The sequence below is a fragment of the Odocoileus virginianus genome, chromosome 3 (genome assembly GCF_023699985.2).
Source record: "Odocoileus virginianus isolate 20LAN1187 ecotype Illinois chromosome 3, Ovbor_1.2, whole genome shotgun sequence".
In the NCBI taxonomy this organism is placed as follows: Eukaryota; Metazoa; Chordata; class Mammalia; order Artiodactyla; family Cervidae; genus Odocoileus; species Odocoileus virginianus.
Genome location: NC_069676.1, coordinates 45,862,728 through 45,877,112, shown reverse-complemented (window position 1 = coordinate 45,877,112; position 14,385 = coordinate 45,862,728). Strand labels below are relative to the sequence as shown.

At 42.6% G+C, this 14,385-nt stretch overlaps 1 protein-coding gene across 4 annotated transcripts in view; it reads left to right on the top strand.

The window, feature by feature from the left end:
* Positions 1–14,385, top strand: part of KLHL3 (kelch like family member 3) — a 277,231-nt gene that overhangs the window by 146,284 nt on the left and 116,562 nt on the right. The window contains exon 1 of one of the 4 annotated variants that reach the window (XM_020893024.2): positions 4,036–4,147. The exons of 1 other annotated variant lie outside the window; for it this stretch is intronic. In XM_020893024.2, the coding sequence (XP_020748683.2) occupies positions 4,044–4,147 (104 nt within the window). In that variant the 5' untranslated portion in view covers positions 4,036–4,043. Of the gene's footprint in view, positions 1–4,035; positions 4,148–5,120; positions 5,365–7,902; positions 8,447–14,385 lie in introns of those variants that run through there. 2 more of the 4 variants (XM_070465404.1, XM_070465405.1) reach the window with 2 other exon arrangements.

Genomic DNA, 14,385 nt, shown 5'->3' with positions numbered 1-14,385 from the left:
TTCATTTATTTTTGGCCAGGTCTTGGTTGCGGCGTGTTGGCTTTCTCTAGTTGTGACAAATGGGAACTATTCTCTAGTTGTGGTGCGAGAGCTTTTCATTGTGGTGGCTTCTCTTGCGAGGCACACGTGTGTGCTCTTGTTGCCTGGGCTTCATTAGTTGTGGCTTGAGGGCTCGAGGGTGCTGGCTCAGTAGTTGTAGTACACGGGTGTAGTTGCCCAGCAGCATGTGGAATCTATGAAAAAGTCGTCAGTAGGAATTAATCCTCTTTCTTGTGTAGAATGTTCTGTGAAGGAAGCAGATTTTTGGCCCTTTACTAAACCATTGGTATAGTCGTTAGATTTCACTTTTATGAAGAGATGCACATATTTACCAGCAGAGGGCATAAGTTGCAGGTTGATGATTAGAGAGAAGATGGGATTCTTGGGGGGAACCTGGGAAGACAAGTGTTTGCAATGTGCTAGCCTGTTGGAAACACCCTGCTTGCTGCTGTAGTTGGTCTGGCTTTTCTTTGACTCACTGGGGTCCAGTGGTGTGTCTCCAGCTTTCCCCAAGAGTGTTCTTTGGCTTGGCTTGGTAAGCTAAGGGACCAGAGGAATTCAGGGATAAGGACTTAATAAGAGTATGTATTGAGAGCTTTGGATGTCAGCTTATGTTAGTATCTTTTGGGGTTCAGATGCTGTTGCTCCATATCTTCAGGTGAGGTGGAGAGAGCATGAGGCCAGGCATCTGAGGATCCACAGCTTGCTTGGCCACCAACTCACTGAGTGATCTTGAGCCAGTTGCTTTCTGTCAGTCTCAGCTGGCTTATCTCTAAAATGGAGGTAGTAAGATAGGGATAGTGTCCCCAAGCACAGTAGTTAATAGTGGTCTCTGAAGTCAGGCAGATTGGGTCTCAGATCTCTGGGGTTATAATCAACTCATTTAAAGTCTCAGAACCTCAGTTTCCTCATATTTATTTGTTTATTGACGTTCCATGTTTCAGTCAAGCTTGTATTTACTGCATTACTTTTTTTAAAATTTATTTTTGGCTGTGCTGGGTCTTCACTGCTGCATGCAGGCTTTCTCTAGTTGTGGTTAGAATGGCTACTCTCTAGGTGTGGTGTGCAGATTTCTCCTTGCAGGGGCTTCTCTTGTGGCAGAGCACGGGCTATAGTGTGTGGGCTTCAGTACTTGTGGAGCTCAGGCTCAGCAGTTAATGGCACATGGGCTTAGTTGCCCCACAGCATGTGGAAATCTTCCTGCATCCAGAATTCCTGCAACCATGTCCCCTGCATTGGCAGGCAGATTCTTAACCACTGTACCACCAGGGAAGTCCTGCTGCACTACTTCTGAAGAGAAATAGTTTTTTCCTTTTACCTTTGGTCCCCTTTAACCCATTTCTCCTTCCCCTAACTCCCTACCTCTGGCAACCACTAATATGTTTTCTGTATGATGTTTTTTTTAAACAATTTTTTACAATTTTAAACAATTTCTTAAGAGTCCAGGTATAAGAAAGATTATACAGTATTTGTCTTTCTTTAACTTATTACACTTAGCATAATGCCCATGATGTCCATCCTTGTTATTGCAAGTGGAAGCATTTTAATGTTCTTCATGGTTATATAATACTGTTCTCTGTGTGTGTGTGTATCATCTTCTTTATCCATTCATCCATCAATGGACACAGGTTGTTTCCATACCTTGGCTGTTGTAAATAATGCTGCAGTGAACAATGGGGTACATACATCTTTTTGAGTTAGTGTTTTCATTTTCCTCAGATATATGCCCAGAAGTGGAATTACTGGATCACATGGTAGTTGAATTTTTAAGTTTTTGAGAAACCTCAGTACTGTTTTCCATAGTTGCTACACCAGTTTAAATTCCCACCAGCGGTGTACAAGGGTTCCCCTTTTTCTACCTTCTCGCCAACATTTGTTGTTTCTTGTCTTTTTGATATAGCCTTTCTGACTGGTGTGAGGTGGTATCTCACTGTGGTTTTGATTTGCATTTCCATAATGATCCATGGTTTCCATGATGTTGAATGTCTTTTCATGTGCCTGTTGGTACGTGTATGTTTTTATTTGGACAAATGTCTATTCATATGTCCTGCCCATTTTTTAAATCAGATTTTTTTTTGCTGTTGAGTTATATGAATTCTTTATGTATTTTTCATATTAACCTCTTATCAGATATAGGATTTTGAATCTTTTCTCCCATTTTATAAGTTGCCACTTCATTTTGGGTTGTTTCCTTTGCTTTGCAGAAGCTTTTTAGTTTGATGGCATCTCACTTGTTTATTTTTGCTTTTGTTACCTTTGCATTTTCCCCAGCATGTATTTTTGGTTCCTTTGTTGTAAATTAATTGACCATTATGTGTGAGTTTCTTTCTGGGCTCTGTGTTCTATTCCATTAATTTATGTGTCTGTTTTTCTGCCAGAATCATACTGTTTCATTTCATACATCTGATCACGTGCTGTGCTGTGCTTAGTTGCTTCAGTCGTGTCCCTCTCTTTGCAACCCCATGGACTGTAGCCCGCCAGGCTCCTCTGTCCATGGAATTCTCCAGGCAGGAATACTGGAGTGGGTTGCCATGCCTTCTTCCAGGGGATCCTCCCAACCCAGGGACTGCACCCAGGTCTCCTGCATTGCAGGTGGATTTTTTACCCTCTGAGCCACCAGGGATAGATAATTATGCTGTTTTAATTGATACAGCTCTGTAATAAAGTTTGAAATCGAGGAGTATGATGATGCAGCTTTGTTCTTACTTCGCAAGATGGCTTTGGATTTTTTTTTTTAGTTCCATACACATTTTAGGATTATTCTATTTCTATGAAAAGTGCCATTGAAATTTTGATAGAGTTTATAAAATTTGTGGGTTGTTTTGGGTAGTATGAACATTTTAACAATATTGATTCTTCCAGTCCATGAGGATGGAATATGTTTCCATTCATTTGTGTCTTCTCCAGTTTCTTTCATTAATGTATTTTTCAATATATAGATCTTTCATCTTGATTATATTTATTCCTAGGTAATGGGGATTTTTTTTTTCGGATGCAGTTATAAATGTGGTATTTTTCTGTATTTCTCTTTCCGATACTTCATTTTTAGCATATAGAAACACAGTAGACTTTTTTGTATTGATTTTTATATCCTCTAACTTCACTGAATTTATTAGTTTTAACAGAGAGAACTCTACTAAACTCATTTTATGGAGCCAGCATTAACCTGTTACCAAAACAAGACAAAGATGCCACCAGAAAAAAAGTTATAGACCAGTATCCCCAATGAACATAGATGCAAAAGTTCTCAACAAAATATTTACAGCAATATTATTTCTGAATGTGGCAATACATTTAAAGGATCATCGGCATAATCAAGTGGGATTTATTCCAGGTTTCAGTATCTGCAAATCAATCATTGTAGAACACCAAATCAACAAAATGAAGGGTAAAAATCATATGATCATCTTAATAGAAGCGGGAAAAGCATTTGACAAAATTCATCCGTTTATGTTAATAACTCTGAACGGAGTGAGTGTAAAGAGATTGTAACTTGGTATAATAAAAGCCATATATGCCAAGTCCATAGCTAACATACTCAAAGGTGAGATCACAGACAAGACAAGGATGCCCACTCTCACAACTTTTATTTGACATAGTATTGGAAGTCCTAGCCAAAGCAGTTAGGCAAGAAAAAGAAGTAAAAAGCATCCAAATTAGAAAGGAAGAAGTAAAGCTATCATTTGTAGGTGATATTGTACATATTAATGGAAAACTCTAAAGGTTCAATCAAAAAACTGTCAGAGCTGATAAAATTAAAGTTGCAGGATACAAAGTCAACATACAAAAATCTGTTGCATTTCTGTGTATCTCATATTTAAAACAGGGTTATTGGGAGGATTAAATGAGAGGGGTACATGTAAAGTCTTGAGTACAGAGTCTGCTGCTGCTTCAGTCATGTCCAACCCTTTGTGACCCCATAGACAGCAGCCCACCAGGCTCCTCTGTCCCTGGGATTCTCCAGGCAAGAATACAGAGTCTGGCCCAGGGTAAAAGGTCAAGGGATGGGAGCTGTTATTACTGTTCAGTGGATGTTTTATCTTAAGTCCAAGGAGATGAGGGACATGATGAACTTTGTAAGCTTTAAAGTACAACATAAATGCCACAGGTAATTATTCTCTTAAATATGTTCAGGGCATGGGTTCTTCTCTCTCATAGGAGGAGTCCTGAGGGAAGCCAGGCATCTCTGGATAAGATGATGTTCTCTTTACCTTTTGACTTTTTTGGACCTTGAGTTCCTTTTCATTTTCTGCCTGACTTGCTGTGCTGGGGGCATGCTAAGCAGCTACAGGAAGAGTCTACTCATAAAGTAGTCAGGAATATGAGGGGAAGTTTTGGTGATACAGGTGTGGGTGGGCCTGAATTTAACTTTGGCGTTGTCTGGTCCTTGGTAGCCTGTTGGTAATAGTGACCACTGAATGACTCCAGGAGAGGCCCAGGGCTGTGCTTCCTGGCACAAGGTACCCTGGCTGACTTCTCGACCTCAAAACTAAGGACTCACAGAGCTATAGTTTGGTAGCATTGGCACAGGTAATGCAAATTATAGCTGCTAATGGTTACTCAGTGATTATTACAGGCCAGGCTCTCTGCTAAGTGCTTGATAGTCTTGAAACCTAACAGCCCTGGGGGGCAGGTGCTATTATTATCCACTATTACCTTCTTTTTGCAGATGAAGAAATTAAGACTTGTACCTTGCTAAGGGTTATATTTCTGTTAAATATACTCAGATCCTGGTCTGACTGATTCTAATGGTCTGAGTTCTTTTCTTTGTGGTCTTTCCATTTAGCTGTGCATTAGTGTCGCCTATGAAGTTTGCTGAAATTCCTGCTCCTTTGGTCCTAGTTCTATAGGTGTGTGGTGGAGCCAGGTACTGGGATGTTTTCTTTTTCCCAGGTTTATTGAGGTATAATTGCCAAAATTCACCTCCTTCAGTGTCTAGTTTGATAAAATGTAGTTGTATGCAATTGTATAGTATCATCACAGTCAAGATATGCAGCACTACCATAAGCCAGAAAGTTTCCTTGTGTCTTTTGATCCCTTGATGCCTATACTTTCAACCAGATGGCTTTGATGCACAGCTGGGTGTGGGACCACTGTATGTATTTTGGTGCCTGCAGTTGTGAGGAACTGAGGCTTTGAAAGTGAAAGTGAAGTTGCTTAGTCATGCCTGACTCTTTGCTACCCCATGGATTGTAGCCTACCAGGCTCCTCCGTCCATGGGATTTTCTGGGCAAGAGTGAGGCTCTGAAGAAGGAGGATAAAAACAAGAAAAGAAGAAAAGGACACTTAGAAGGAAGATTGATGGGCCATGCTTACTGCCTTTAGGTAAGCTGTGCTGTGCAGGCTCCCAGTAGACAGATGGAGTGTGGAGAAGAGAGCTCCCTAGGCCAAACCTACTTAAAAAGTTTCTTCTCCTCACATGATTTTTTCCTCAGCCACACAGAGCTGGAAGATTTTGAACAAAGTTGGTGTACATGGTTGGGTAAATGGTTCTGGAATGGAGTGGGGACTCTTGGTAAGCTGTGGGAGAAGCTTTGAGTATGGGGAGGAGGCCCAGCAAGGAGGTGAGACCCTACTGCTGGAAATTCCAAACATGGGACCTCTTCCTCCAGGAAGGCACTACTTTGGTTCCTTTGACTTTTCTCTATTTCAGGAATCCAATATTGACTCTCCTTAATCTGAAATCCAGTTAGGACAGTTAGCCTTGAGCAAGCAGTTTTAGCCTGTGGCCCAGAGAACGCTTGGATAATAAAGTAGAAAGTGTAAAGCTATAGCACTGATTGTAGAGGAGATTCTGATGGCAACTTTGTGCCAGGAGTCTGGAGACTTTGATTCTTGGTTCAGCTCTGGCCCTGGTTTTGCCTTTCTTTTCTTGATGCCCTTCTTTGAGAAGTCTCTGTTCAGCTTATCTCTCATGGATAGAGTGGAGGATACAGTGTAGGTGATAGCAGTATGATTTCAACACATATGTTGTAGTGACATTGGTTAGCACTGCAAAAGTAGTTTGCAAAGGAAATTCTGTAAAAATTTTATACTGGCTCTCAATAGTTGTAATATATTGAAACCTGAAATATGCTTGGTCCTTTAGTATTTACTTTTCTGATCCTCAAAAACTTTCTGGTTTGTTTTATGTGACACTTCCCCTCTTTCCTATATGGTGAGGTTGTGACTAGGGGTATGAAGTTGTGAGAGACTCATCTTACTCTCATATCCCTTTTATGAATCATCCACTCGTCTTCCTGGTGGATGTCTGCACTCTGGCATGGATTCTGGGATTCAGTTTCCTTATTTGTGATGTTCAACTTCTGGTCCCTGTGATTCACCTCAAGAGGAAATATCTGGAGCAGAGCCACAAGGCTGATTAGAAGAGGAAGGGGCAGAGGGAGAAAGATAGGAGGGGTATTGTTGTGAAAGGAAGAAGTAGTGATACAGGGCTGTAGGGTGTAAATAAAATCTCCTGAGCCCCTTCTCACTTGAGAGAGAATGAGTTGGGTAGCGGCCTAATGGCCTCATTTAGGAGGACTTTGCAGTGTCACAGGTGGGGAGTAATCTTTGAGAGTATGTGCTAGCCAGTGTGAGTTCAGGAGGCTGTGTAAGGTTTAAGTTATTCTAGTTTCTGCTACCTCAGTGTCTGGCTTCCCTCATGGTCTAAAGGCTTTCTGGCAGTGAAGAAATTTAACAGGTCAAAATTACAACTATAATAGGTTTACTAAGCATCCCTCATACTTTCACATACTTCATATTATCTTCCTTAAATCCCCCTCGAAACTTTATAGAGTCCAGTAAAAATTTCTTCTTAAACAATCTTACAGGCTAATGAGAAGAAAAATGAAACATTTAAGACATTTTTAGAGTCATGTGATTTTAGAGCTGAAAGGGACTCTAGAGTCTGTCCCTAGGTTATGGATGAGGGGCTGAGGTTGAAAGTAGGCAAAAGACTTACTGAAAGTCACTCAACCAGCTAGTGGTAATATGGGTCCTGAAAAGCAGAGACGTGACACAGAGGATTCCGAGAATAGAGATGCTCATGTGTGGTCTTTCTGAGGCATCAAGGAACTTTCTTAACCCATTACTGTGGCTAAGCTTCCCAGGTGGCTCAGTGGTAAAGAATCCGCCTGCCAGTGCAGGAGCCGCAGGAGATGCGGGTTTGATCCCTAATTTGGGAAGACCCCCTGGAGGAGGAAATGGCAACCCACTCCAGTATTCTTGCTTGGATAATTGCATGGACAGAGGAGCCTGGTGGCCTACAGCCCATAGGGTTGCAAAGAGTCGGATACAACTGAAAGGGACTGAGCATGCAAACACCAGTGGCTGATTGCCCCAATTATGCCCCTTGACTGTGGCTGTGAGGTACAGACCAGCCTCCAGCGTGCCCCCTACATTATGTTTTCTTATAGGTGGGTCAGAATTGAGGCTTGAAAGGCAATTGGAGATTCCAGGGTGCAAGAGGTCTTTGACTGGAGATGGGGGATTTAGTTGGAGACTGACTGGTTGAAGCTACAGCTTAAGTCAGATTTTAACATGAGAGACTTTTGGAAGGTGTTTTAGGGTTGTGCTATGGAACTTGTGGTCTTTCAGTATGGCCTGGGGAAATAAATGTATGTGGTCCCATTGTCATGGCTTTACTGCAGTTTAACCTCTTGCAGTAAAATAGTATTTATTTCAGTTCCCTTTTTCTTAACTTCTTTTTGCATTCTTCTCGGTTCCATCAGGCTCTTTTACCCTAACTTCTTTTCATCTATCAGACGCTCAGAGCTGCTGTAGATTTTGGGAGGAGGAATTGGAAAATGAGCTGTGACCTCCAAGTCAATTTCCCCAGGTGGATAAAGTCCACTGGAAGCCACAGAGGGGCCTCCTCATTCCAGCGATCTGGCCAGGCTGACAGACTCACAGCCTATGGGGGCAGGGGAGGAGGTGGGGACCAGTATTTCTCAGGCTAGTGAGGAACTGCCCAAGTCTTTTCAGTCTAGGCAGAGGAGGCAGGAGGTACTGGGGTCGGCTGGTCGCCTGGGGATGCCTGGGCAGATGTGGAAGCGGCTAGAAAGGTGGCCTTGCACTTGGGTTGCTGTTGCTGCGCTGTTCCTAGGAGACGGAGGAGCAGCAAGCCTGCGGGGGAGGGGGAGCAAGTGGGTTGCTGCTTTTAGCAGCTGAAAGGGCTGCAGGGAGCTCTGGGTAAGACGTTTTCTGCTGCTGCTGATTCTGCGGTAGAAGCTGCCGAGAGTAAGTCAGAGGAAGGAGGATCGAGAGGGAGGTGGCTTCATTTGCAGCCATGCTGAATCACTGCTGCTGATCAGATCTCCCGCTGGTTGGCTGGGAGAACCGAGCAGAATAGAGCTAGGATCCTCCGGTGCAGGCACAGCTCAGCGGCTGCCACCCCGGCTGGGCCTCACACAATGGACGGGGAAAGGTATGTATGTGTGTATAAGTGTGTGTGTGTGTGTGTGTGTGTGTGTGTCTGTGTCTGTGTTTGTGTATGTGTACACGCACCACAGTGCAGCCACCAGCTTTTGTATTGGCGTTGGTTAGACAGGGCTGGAAGACCTGGTCACTGATGGATACCAGCCGGCGGCAGAGTCAGAGCAGGGAAACCCCTTTCCCCAGAGGTCTGGCTTCCGCAGAGACAGGTCTGGGTTTGCAGGGCAGCGGAGCACCCTGAAAGAAGTGACTTCCTGACTGGTGTTCGGGAAGAGTCAGCATGGACTGTATCAGGCTGTTTCAAGGAGGCGTTTCCCTTTCCTGGCTACTTTCCCCTGGGGTGTTTTTTCTTTGGTGGGTGTTTTTTGATGTCATAGCAGGGCTGGCCTGGCACAGCGTACTTGCTCAAGTTGTCAACAAGCATGCCAAGCTGATGTCTTTCCTAAAAGTGTATGTGTGTGTGTGTGTGTGTGTGTGTGTGTGTACCTGTATGCACACAAAAGTTAAAGTAAGAAGGAGAGAAATCCATTCAGGTGACACTTGCTCGGAACTTTCCATTTGCAATGAAAGTTTCCTAATGATACTGGAAGTTATATTCTTTAGGGAAACTCTTGCTCCTTTCGTCAGGGGTTTCTTTATAAAGTAGAAATTACCAGAAAGGAATTTTAGTACTTCTGTTGAGCTGGATCTAACTAGCGAGAGATTTTTTTCCTGGCAGCCCCATGCATTTTAATACATTTTAAGGCTGTTATCTGAGGCTCTGATTCTTTAATTGTGAAGGTGCTGAGTGTGGTGCAGGGGCGGGTCACTTCTCTGTGTGCCAAAATGTCTCCTCTTCATTCTGTCAGTCTGCGACTGGTAGAGAATGAGACTCGCCTTTTCCTTGAGGTGAGAAGACTAAGAGCAGTAGGCCATGGCAATGGACCCCTGAGGGAGGACGGCTGCTCCTCTGAGTCACCAGTTTGATTCAGATGGTAACCAGCTGGTTAAAGGGTAACAGGTTCAACTAAGTCAACAATGCCTAGAGTGTACATCAATAAACAATTTCTTTTGCATGGATTGTCCCCAGTCTTGCATCTCATAGGGGCACAATGATGTCATTAAACCTCTCTAAATCCCACTAGGACTGGCAGGATTATATAGTGTCCTCCTGTCTGAAGAGGCCCCCAGGGGCTGTGTTTCTTGATGTAACTCCTAGGAAGAGAACTGGGACTCTTCAGACTGAATGTACTGCTGGTTGAGTGTCTCTCCTTGAGTGTCCTTTGCAACAGGAGCTTAGTGTTGGATCCTGTGTAGCCCCCTGGGTGACAGAGCATCTGAAAGCCTGCTTCCTCACGGCAGAAGTGTGCAGTGTCCTCCACCTTCTTGTATTGGTCTAGTAGCTAACAGAGGGCAGGGGTGATATGAATGGAGGTTTAGAGATTCTAGATCAAGCCTGTTTGCTTACATATTAGGACTGAAAGGTCCATTTGAGACTAGCAACAGTAGATCAAAGCACTGCTTCCCAAGCATTTTGGGGTACTTACTATGTTCTCAGTTTTGTGTTCCAAAATGTAATGAGCCCTGGCCTCCTAGGAGCTCTCTTGTTCTTCAGCACTCTGGTGCCTTTCAACTGGGATGGCTGAGGTCTTTGGCTTTGCAACCCCTAGTTTTTACATGTGTTCTTTTGCATTCCTTCTATCAAAAGCAGAGAAATCCAAACCTTGCAGCTTCCAGTGTTCACCAGGTCCCTGAGCTCACTACCGTTTGTTCCCACTCTTAGACCAGCTTACTCTGCCAGGCATTCAAGTCTTCTGAAATCTGGCTCCAGTCCCCATTCCTACTGCTCACTCATATACCCCTACTGAGAGATCTATGGGTCTCTCTTGTGATCACTCATCCTGTGCACTACTACATCTGGTCTCAGATCCTTAGCCTCCAGAGTTTCTTTTGCGTGGAATGCCTTTTGCTTTCACTTTTCCAAAAGTTATTCATCTATCAAGACTGTTTTAAAATTCCACTTTCTCTTGGAAACTTAAGCTCTTCTGGTTCTGGCAGATGTTCTTCCTAATTTCATTACTTCTAGTTTGAATTTCATAGTTGGGTACTGAATAATAGGCCCACCCACAAGATGTTTTTGTGCTTTTGTTTCATATATCTTATAAGTTCCCACAGTGTGGGATAGGTCCTCAAGGGCAAGAATGTTGCCTGTACCTCTGAATACTCCACATTGTCTACTGTGTGGCTGGACACATAGTAGGTATTAGATAATTATTTGCTGATTAGCTGACGACTTTTGTGAGAAGCTCCAATAACTAAAAATTGCCTCTCCGAGAGGCGATTGAAACCTCTGGCCAATAGGTTCATCCTTGGCTATCAGCCTTATTATCTCAGCATGGGTAATTGACCCCATGGAATGCTTTGAGGTAGGGCAGAAAAGGGGGAAGTAGGGTTCTTTCACAAGTTCCCTGGGAAACTCGGGGCCAGAGAAACTGGGTGACTGGCCTAGGATCATATGTCAGACCTCTAGAGACTGGAGGGATCCTAAGTTTTGTTCTCCTACATTTAACCTGCTGAAGCTTAATTGGGGCTGTTTTTAAGCATTAAGAATTTTCAACCAAGAGATTTCTAATGAACAATTTTCTTTCTTTGCCATGAGGGTTTGAAACTTCTACCTTAAAAGACTATTAATTAAAAACATGGGCTTTGGGGTAGCATAAAGCTTGCAGTGAATCTATTTCATAAACTGTATGACCTTGAGTGTGTCACATTTTTTTCAGAATTAATTTTTCTTTTTGATGTAGAGGGACAGTATCCATATCTCACAGAGTTGCTGTGAATATCAAGGGAGGCAATATAGATAAAGCACCTAGTAAGTTTTTCTGGCACAGAGTAAGTTCTCGGTAAATGGTAGTTTCTGTTATTGTTAGTGTTCATCTGTTGCCCTGTTGTACTCCATGATTTGTTCTTGGATACTAACCAAGGCTTATTTTAAGGCCTTCCTATATTTATAATCCAAAGCAGATTTTGTGGGACCATTCCCATGAGAAAATTAAGAGGCTATCAGGTCATCTTGCATCCACCTAAGCTGTCTCCTCACAGTGAGATACCACACAGGGCTTGGCTCTTCCTCTTATAGGGTTCATCAACACTTGTGTGTGTGTGTGCACATGTGTGTACTCAGTCCTGTCAGACTCTGTGATTCCTATGGATTTGTAGCCCACAAGACACCTGGAATTTTCCAAGCAAGACTACTGCAGTGGATTGCCATTTCCTGTTCCAGGGCATCTTCCTGACCCAGGAATTGAACTCGAGTCTCTTGCATCTCTTGCATTGGCAGGCAGGTTCTTTACCACTGTGCCACCTAGGAAGCCTTACCTTAGTCCTCCTTTTATAGACACCCTGAGGCTTCAGATGCCTTAGTGGTTTGGAACCATGACATCACTACAGTGACAAATTTGTGTGTGTGTGTGTGTGTGTGTGTGTGTGTGTGTGTAGAGCACATTGAAAATGACAGTAGCTTGGCTACTGGGATTTTATTTAAGTTCTAGAAATCAGCCTTGTGGATATATTACAGTAAATTCCCAACTTATATGAGGTATCTAGAATGGTCAAATTCATAGAGACAAAAAGTAGACTGGTGGTTGCCAGGGTCTGGGGAGAGGGAGAAATGCTTGATGGGCATGGAGTTTTAATTTAGGGAAATGAAAAAGTTCTGGAAATAGATGGTTGCACAAGAACATATACACACTTAAAGCCTCTGAACTATATTCTTAAAAGGGTAAATTTCAAGTTAAATGTATTTTTACCGTAGTTAAAAAAATTCCCAGGCAGTCTCTGGGATATTCACAAGAATTGCAGAGAACCACAACTTTTAGAAGAAGCATCACAGAAGAGGGTGTTGGCTGTCCATTTTTCTTAGAATTGTGGTGGTTTTCTTTATCAGAAGCATCAGGATACCTCTTATTGCAAGGGGCATTGTGTGCCCAACACTGTGCCTTGAATTTATGAGAATAGTCCTGAGAGAGAGAATGGCTCATCCTTATGGAGGACAGCCTGCTCCTAGAACCCTGAGGGCTTATTTTTCTGTCCTTGATCAGGAACAGATCTTATTTTAAAAAACAAAAACAAAAACATGATGTAGGCAGCTAAATCTCTCCAAATGCTGAGTTTTACAATGCCCGGTGTATCACTGGCAAGACCCAGGGAAGAGCAAGTGTTCAGTGCCCCAGGCTTTCTCTTCCTCTCAGCCCTCTCCCATCCATAGAAGGCATGGGTGGAAACTTCTGTAGAAATTTTTGGGCATCACTGCTGCCTGAAGCATATGTGCATTTCAACCATGATAATTGAAACCAAACTTTCCATTTTGGAAATAATTTTTGGTGAAGCAAGGTTTTCAACTGCAAGAAAACAAAGTCAGTTGGAAGAAACCTCTTGATTTCCCCATGCCCAGATTTGAGTTTTAGGTTTTTGCTGCTTGCTAGGTTTTATATTGTTAAGACACATCCATACAAGAACATTTTGGGTAAGTTTTCTAAAGCAAGTATTTTATTTGATGAAAATTGCCATCATAGAATTGACCTAATTTTTTTTTTTTTTCAATTTCTGGATAAACCTTGAAACTAGGTTAGACTGGAAAGAGCATTAATGCACTGTGTAAAAAATAATTTGAACATGTTTTGTTCTTAAAATTTTTTCTCTATCAAGTTCAATGGTTGTCAAGTTACAAATCTGTAACTTTTTATAATTTAAAAGGGTTTTTGGACTCTCAGCCATGCTTTCACAGACTTTTCTTTTTAACTTGTGAAAGTCTATTGTAACCTTTATCAAAACCACACACATGGAAGAGTTCAGCTCTCCTATTCAAACCTAATAGAAGTTTGGCTTCCAAAAGGCTACATAATGAGGGCTGTGTTTTCTTTCAGTCTTTCTCTCCCCTTGTCTCATTCTGTCTGCTGAACTCATGTTTTTCTTATATTTTGCATTTTTATGCAGCCTGCTGAAGTGAGTGCCTTCTTGGTTTGGAAGGAAGCTATTTGTGAATTGGACTGTTAGGAATGTTATTAGTAACATACCTGTTCTTGAACTGGTTTATGAAAGAGCACATTACAAGAATGGCAGCAGCTGCTAACCAGCTTTGATGCATCATGACGGGCTTGTATGAAAATTCTGAGTTCTGTCCAATTAATAATATTAACTCCAGTATATACTGTAGTTCCCCCACAATCAGTGGAGTGAAATAGTGCCATGGCACAAGTCCTAGGGGATTCAGTCTTCTTCATTGGCTTGGTTTGGCCACACCATGATGATCCTCAGAGAGTGGATCATAAGGATTGAGTCTCCCTTGGGCTGTTGGACTGTGGACATTATCCCAAGACAGTGGACATTGTTATGAAGAGGATAGACCCTGGAGTGAATTAGACATGGGTATGATTGTCAGTTCTCCACTTAGTAGTTATTTGGGATTTCTGGACAAGTTTTATCTCAGTGCCTGAGGAGGTTATACTTTATAGGGTTGTTCTGAAGATAAAATGAGACAGTAGAGGTAAAGTAAGGTTTCAGTAAACGTTAACTGTTACTACCCAGGAACCATAGGTTACTGATGCATTATCTTCCCTGGGTCCGTGTGGCCTGTTGCAGGGAATCAACTGATGCTTGAACTGAGGTGGCACAAGTGAAAAAGTAGGAGAATATGGAGCTCTATAGCAGTCTGTGTGTGGGGGTGTTCCTTGAGGACAGGGAGGCACTATCACACCCTGAATCCCGTTACTTGGATGTCTTCAAGTGCTAGGTTGTTCATTCATCCAGATGCAGAAATCTCAATTGGGTCATTTTGGCCTTGAACTTTAGGATTGAGAAATATGCTAGTTCTCCCAGAGCTAGTTTACCCAGAGCCCGGTAGGTTCCAAAATCTTCTCTTGTCCTTTGCTGCCCAGACCTGAAGAAGTAGAG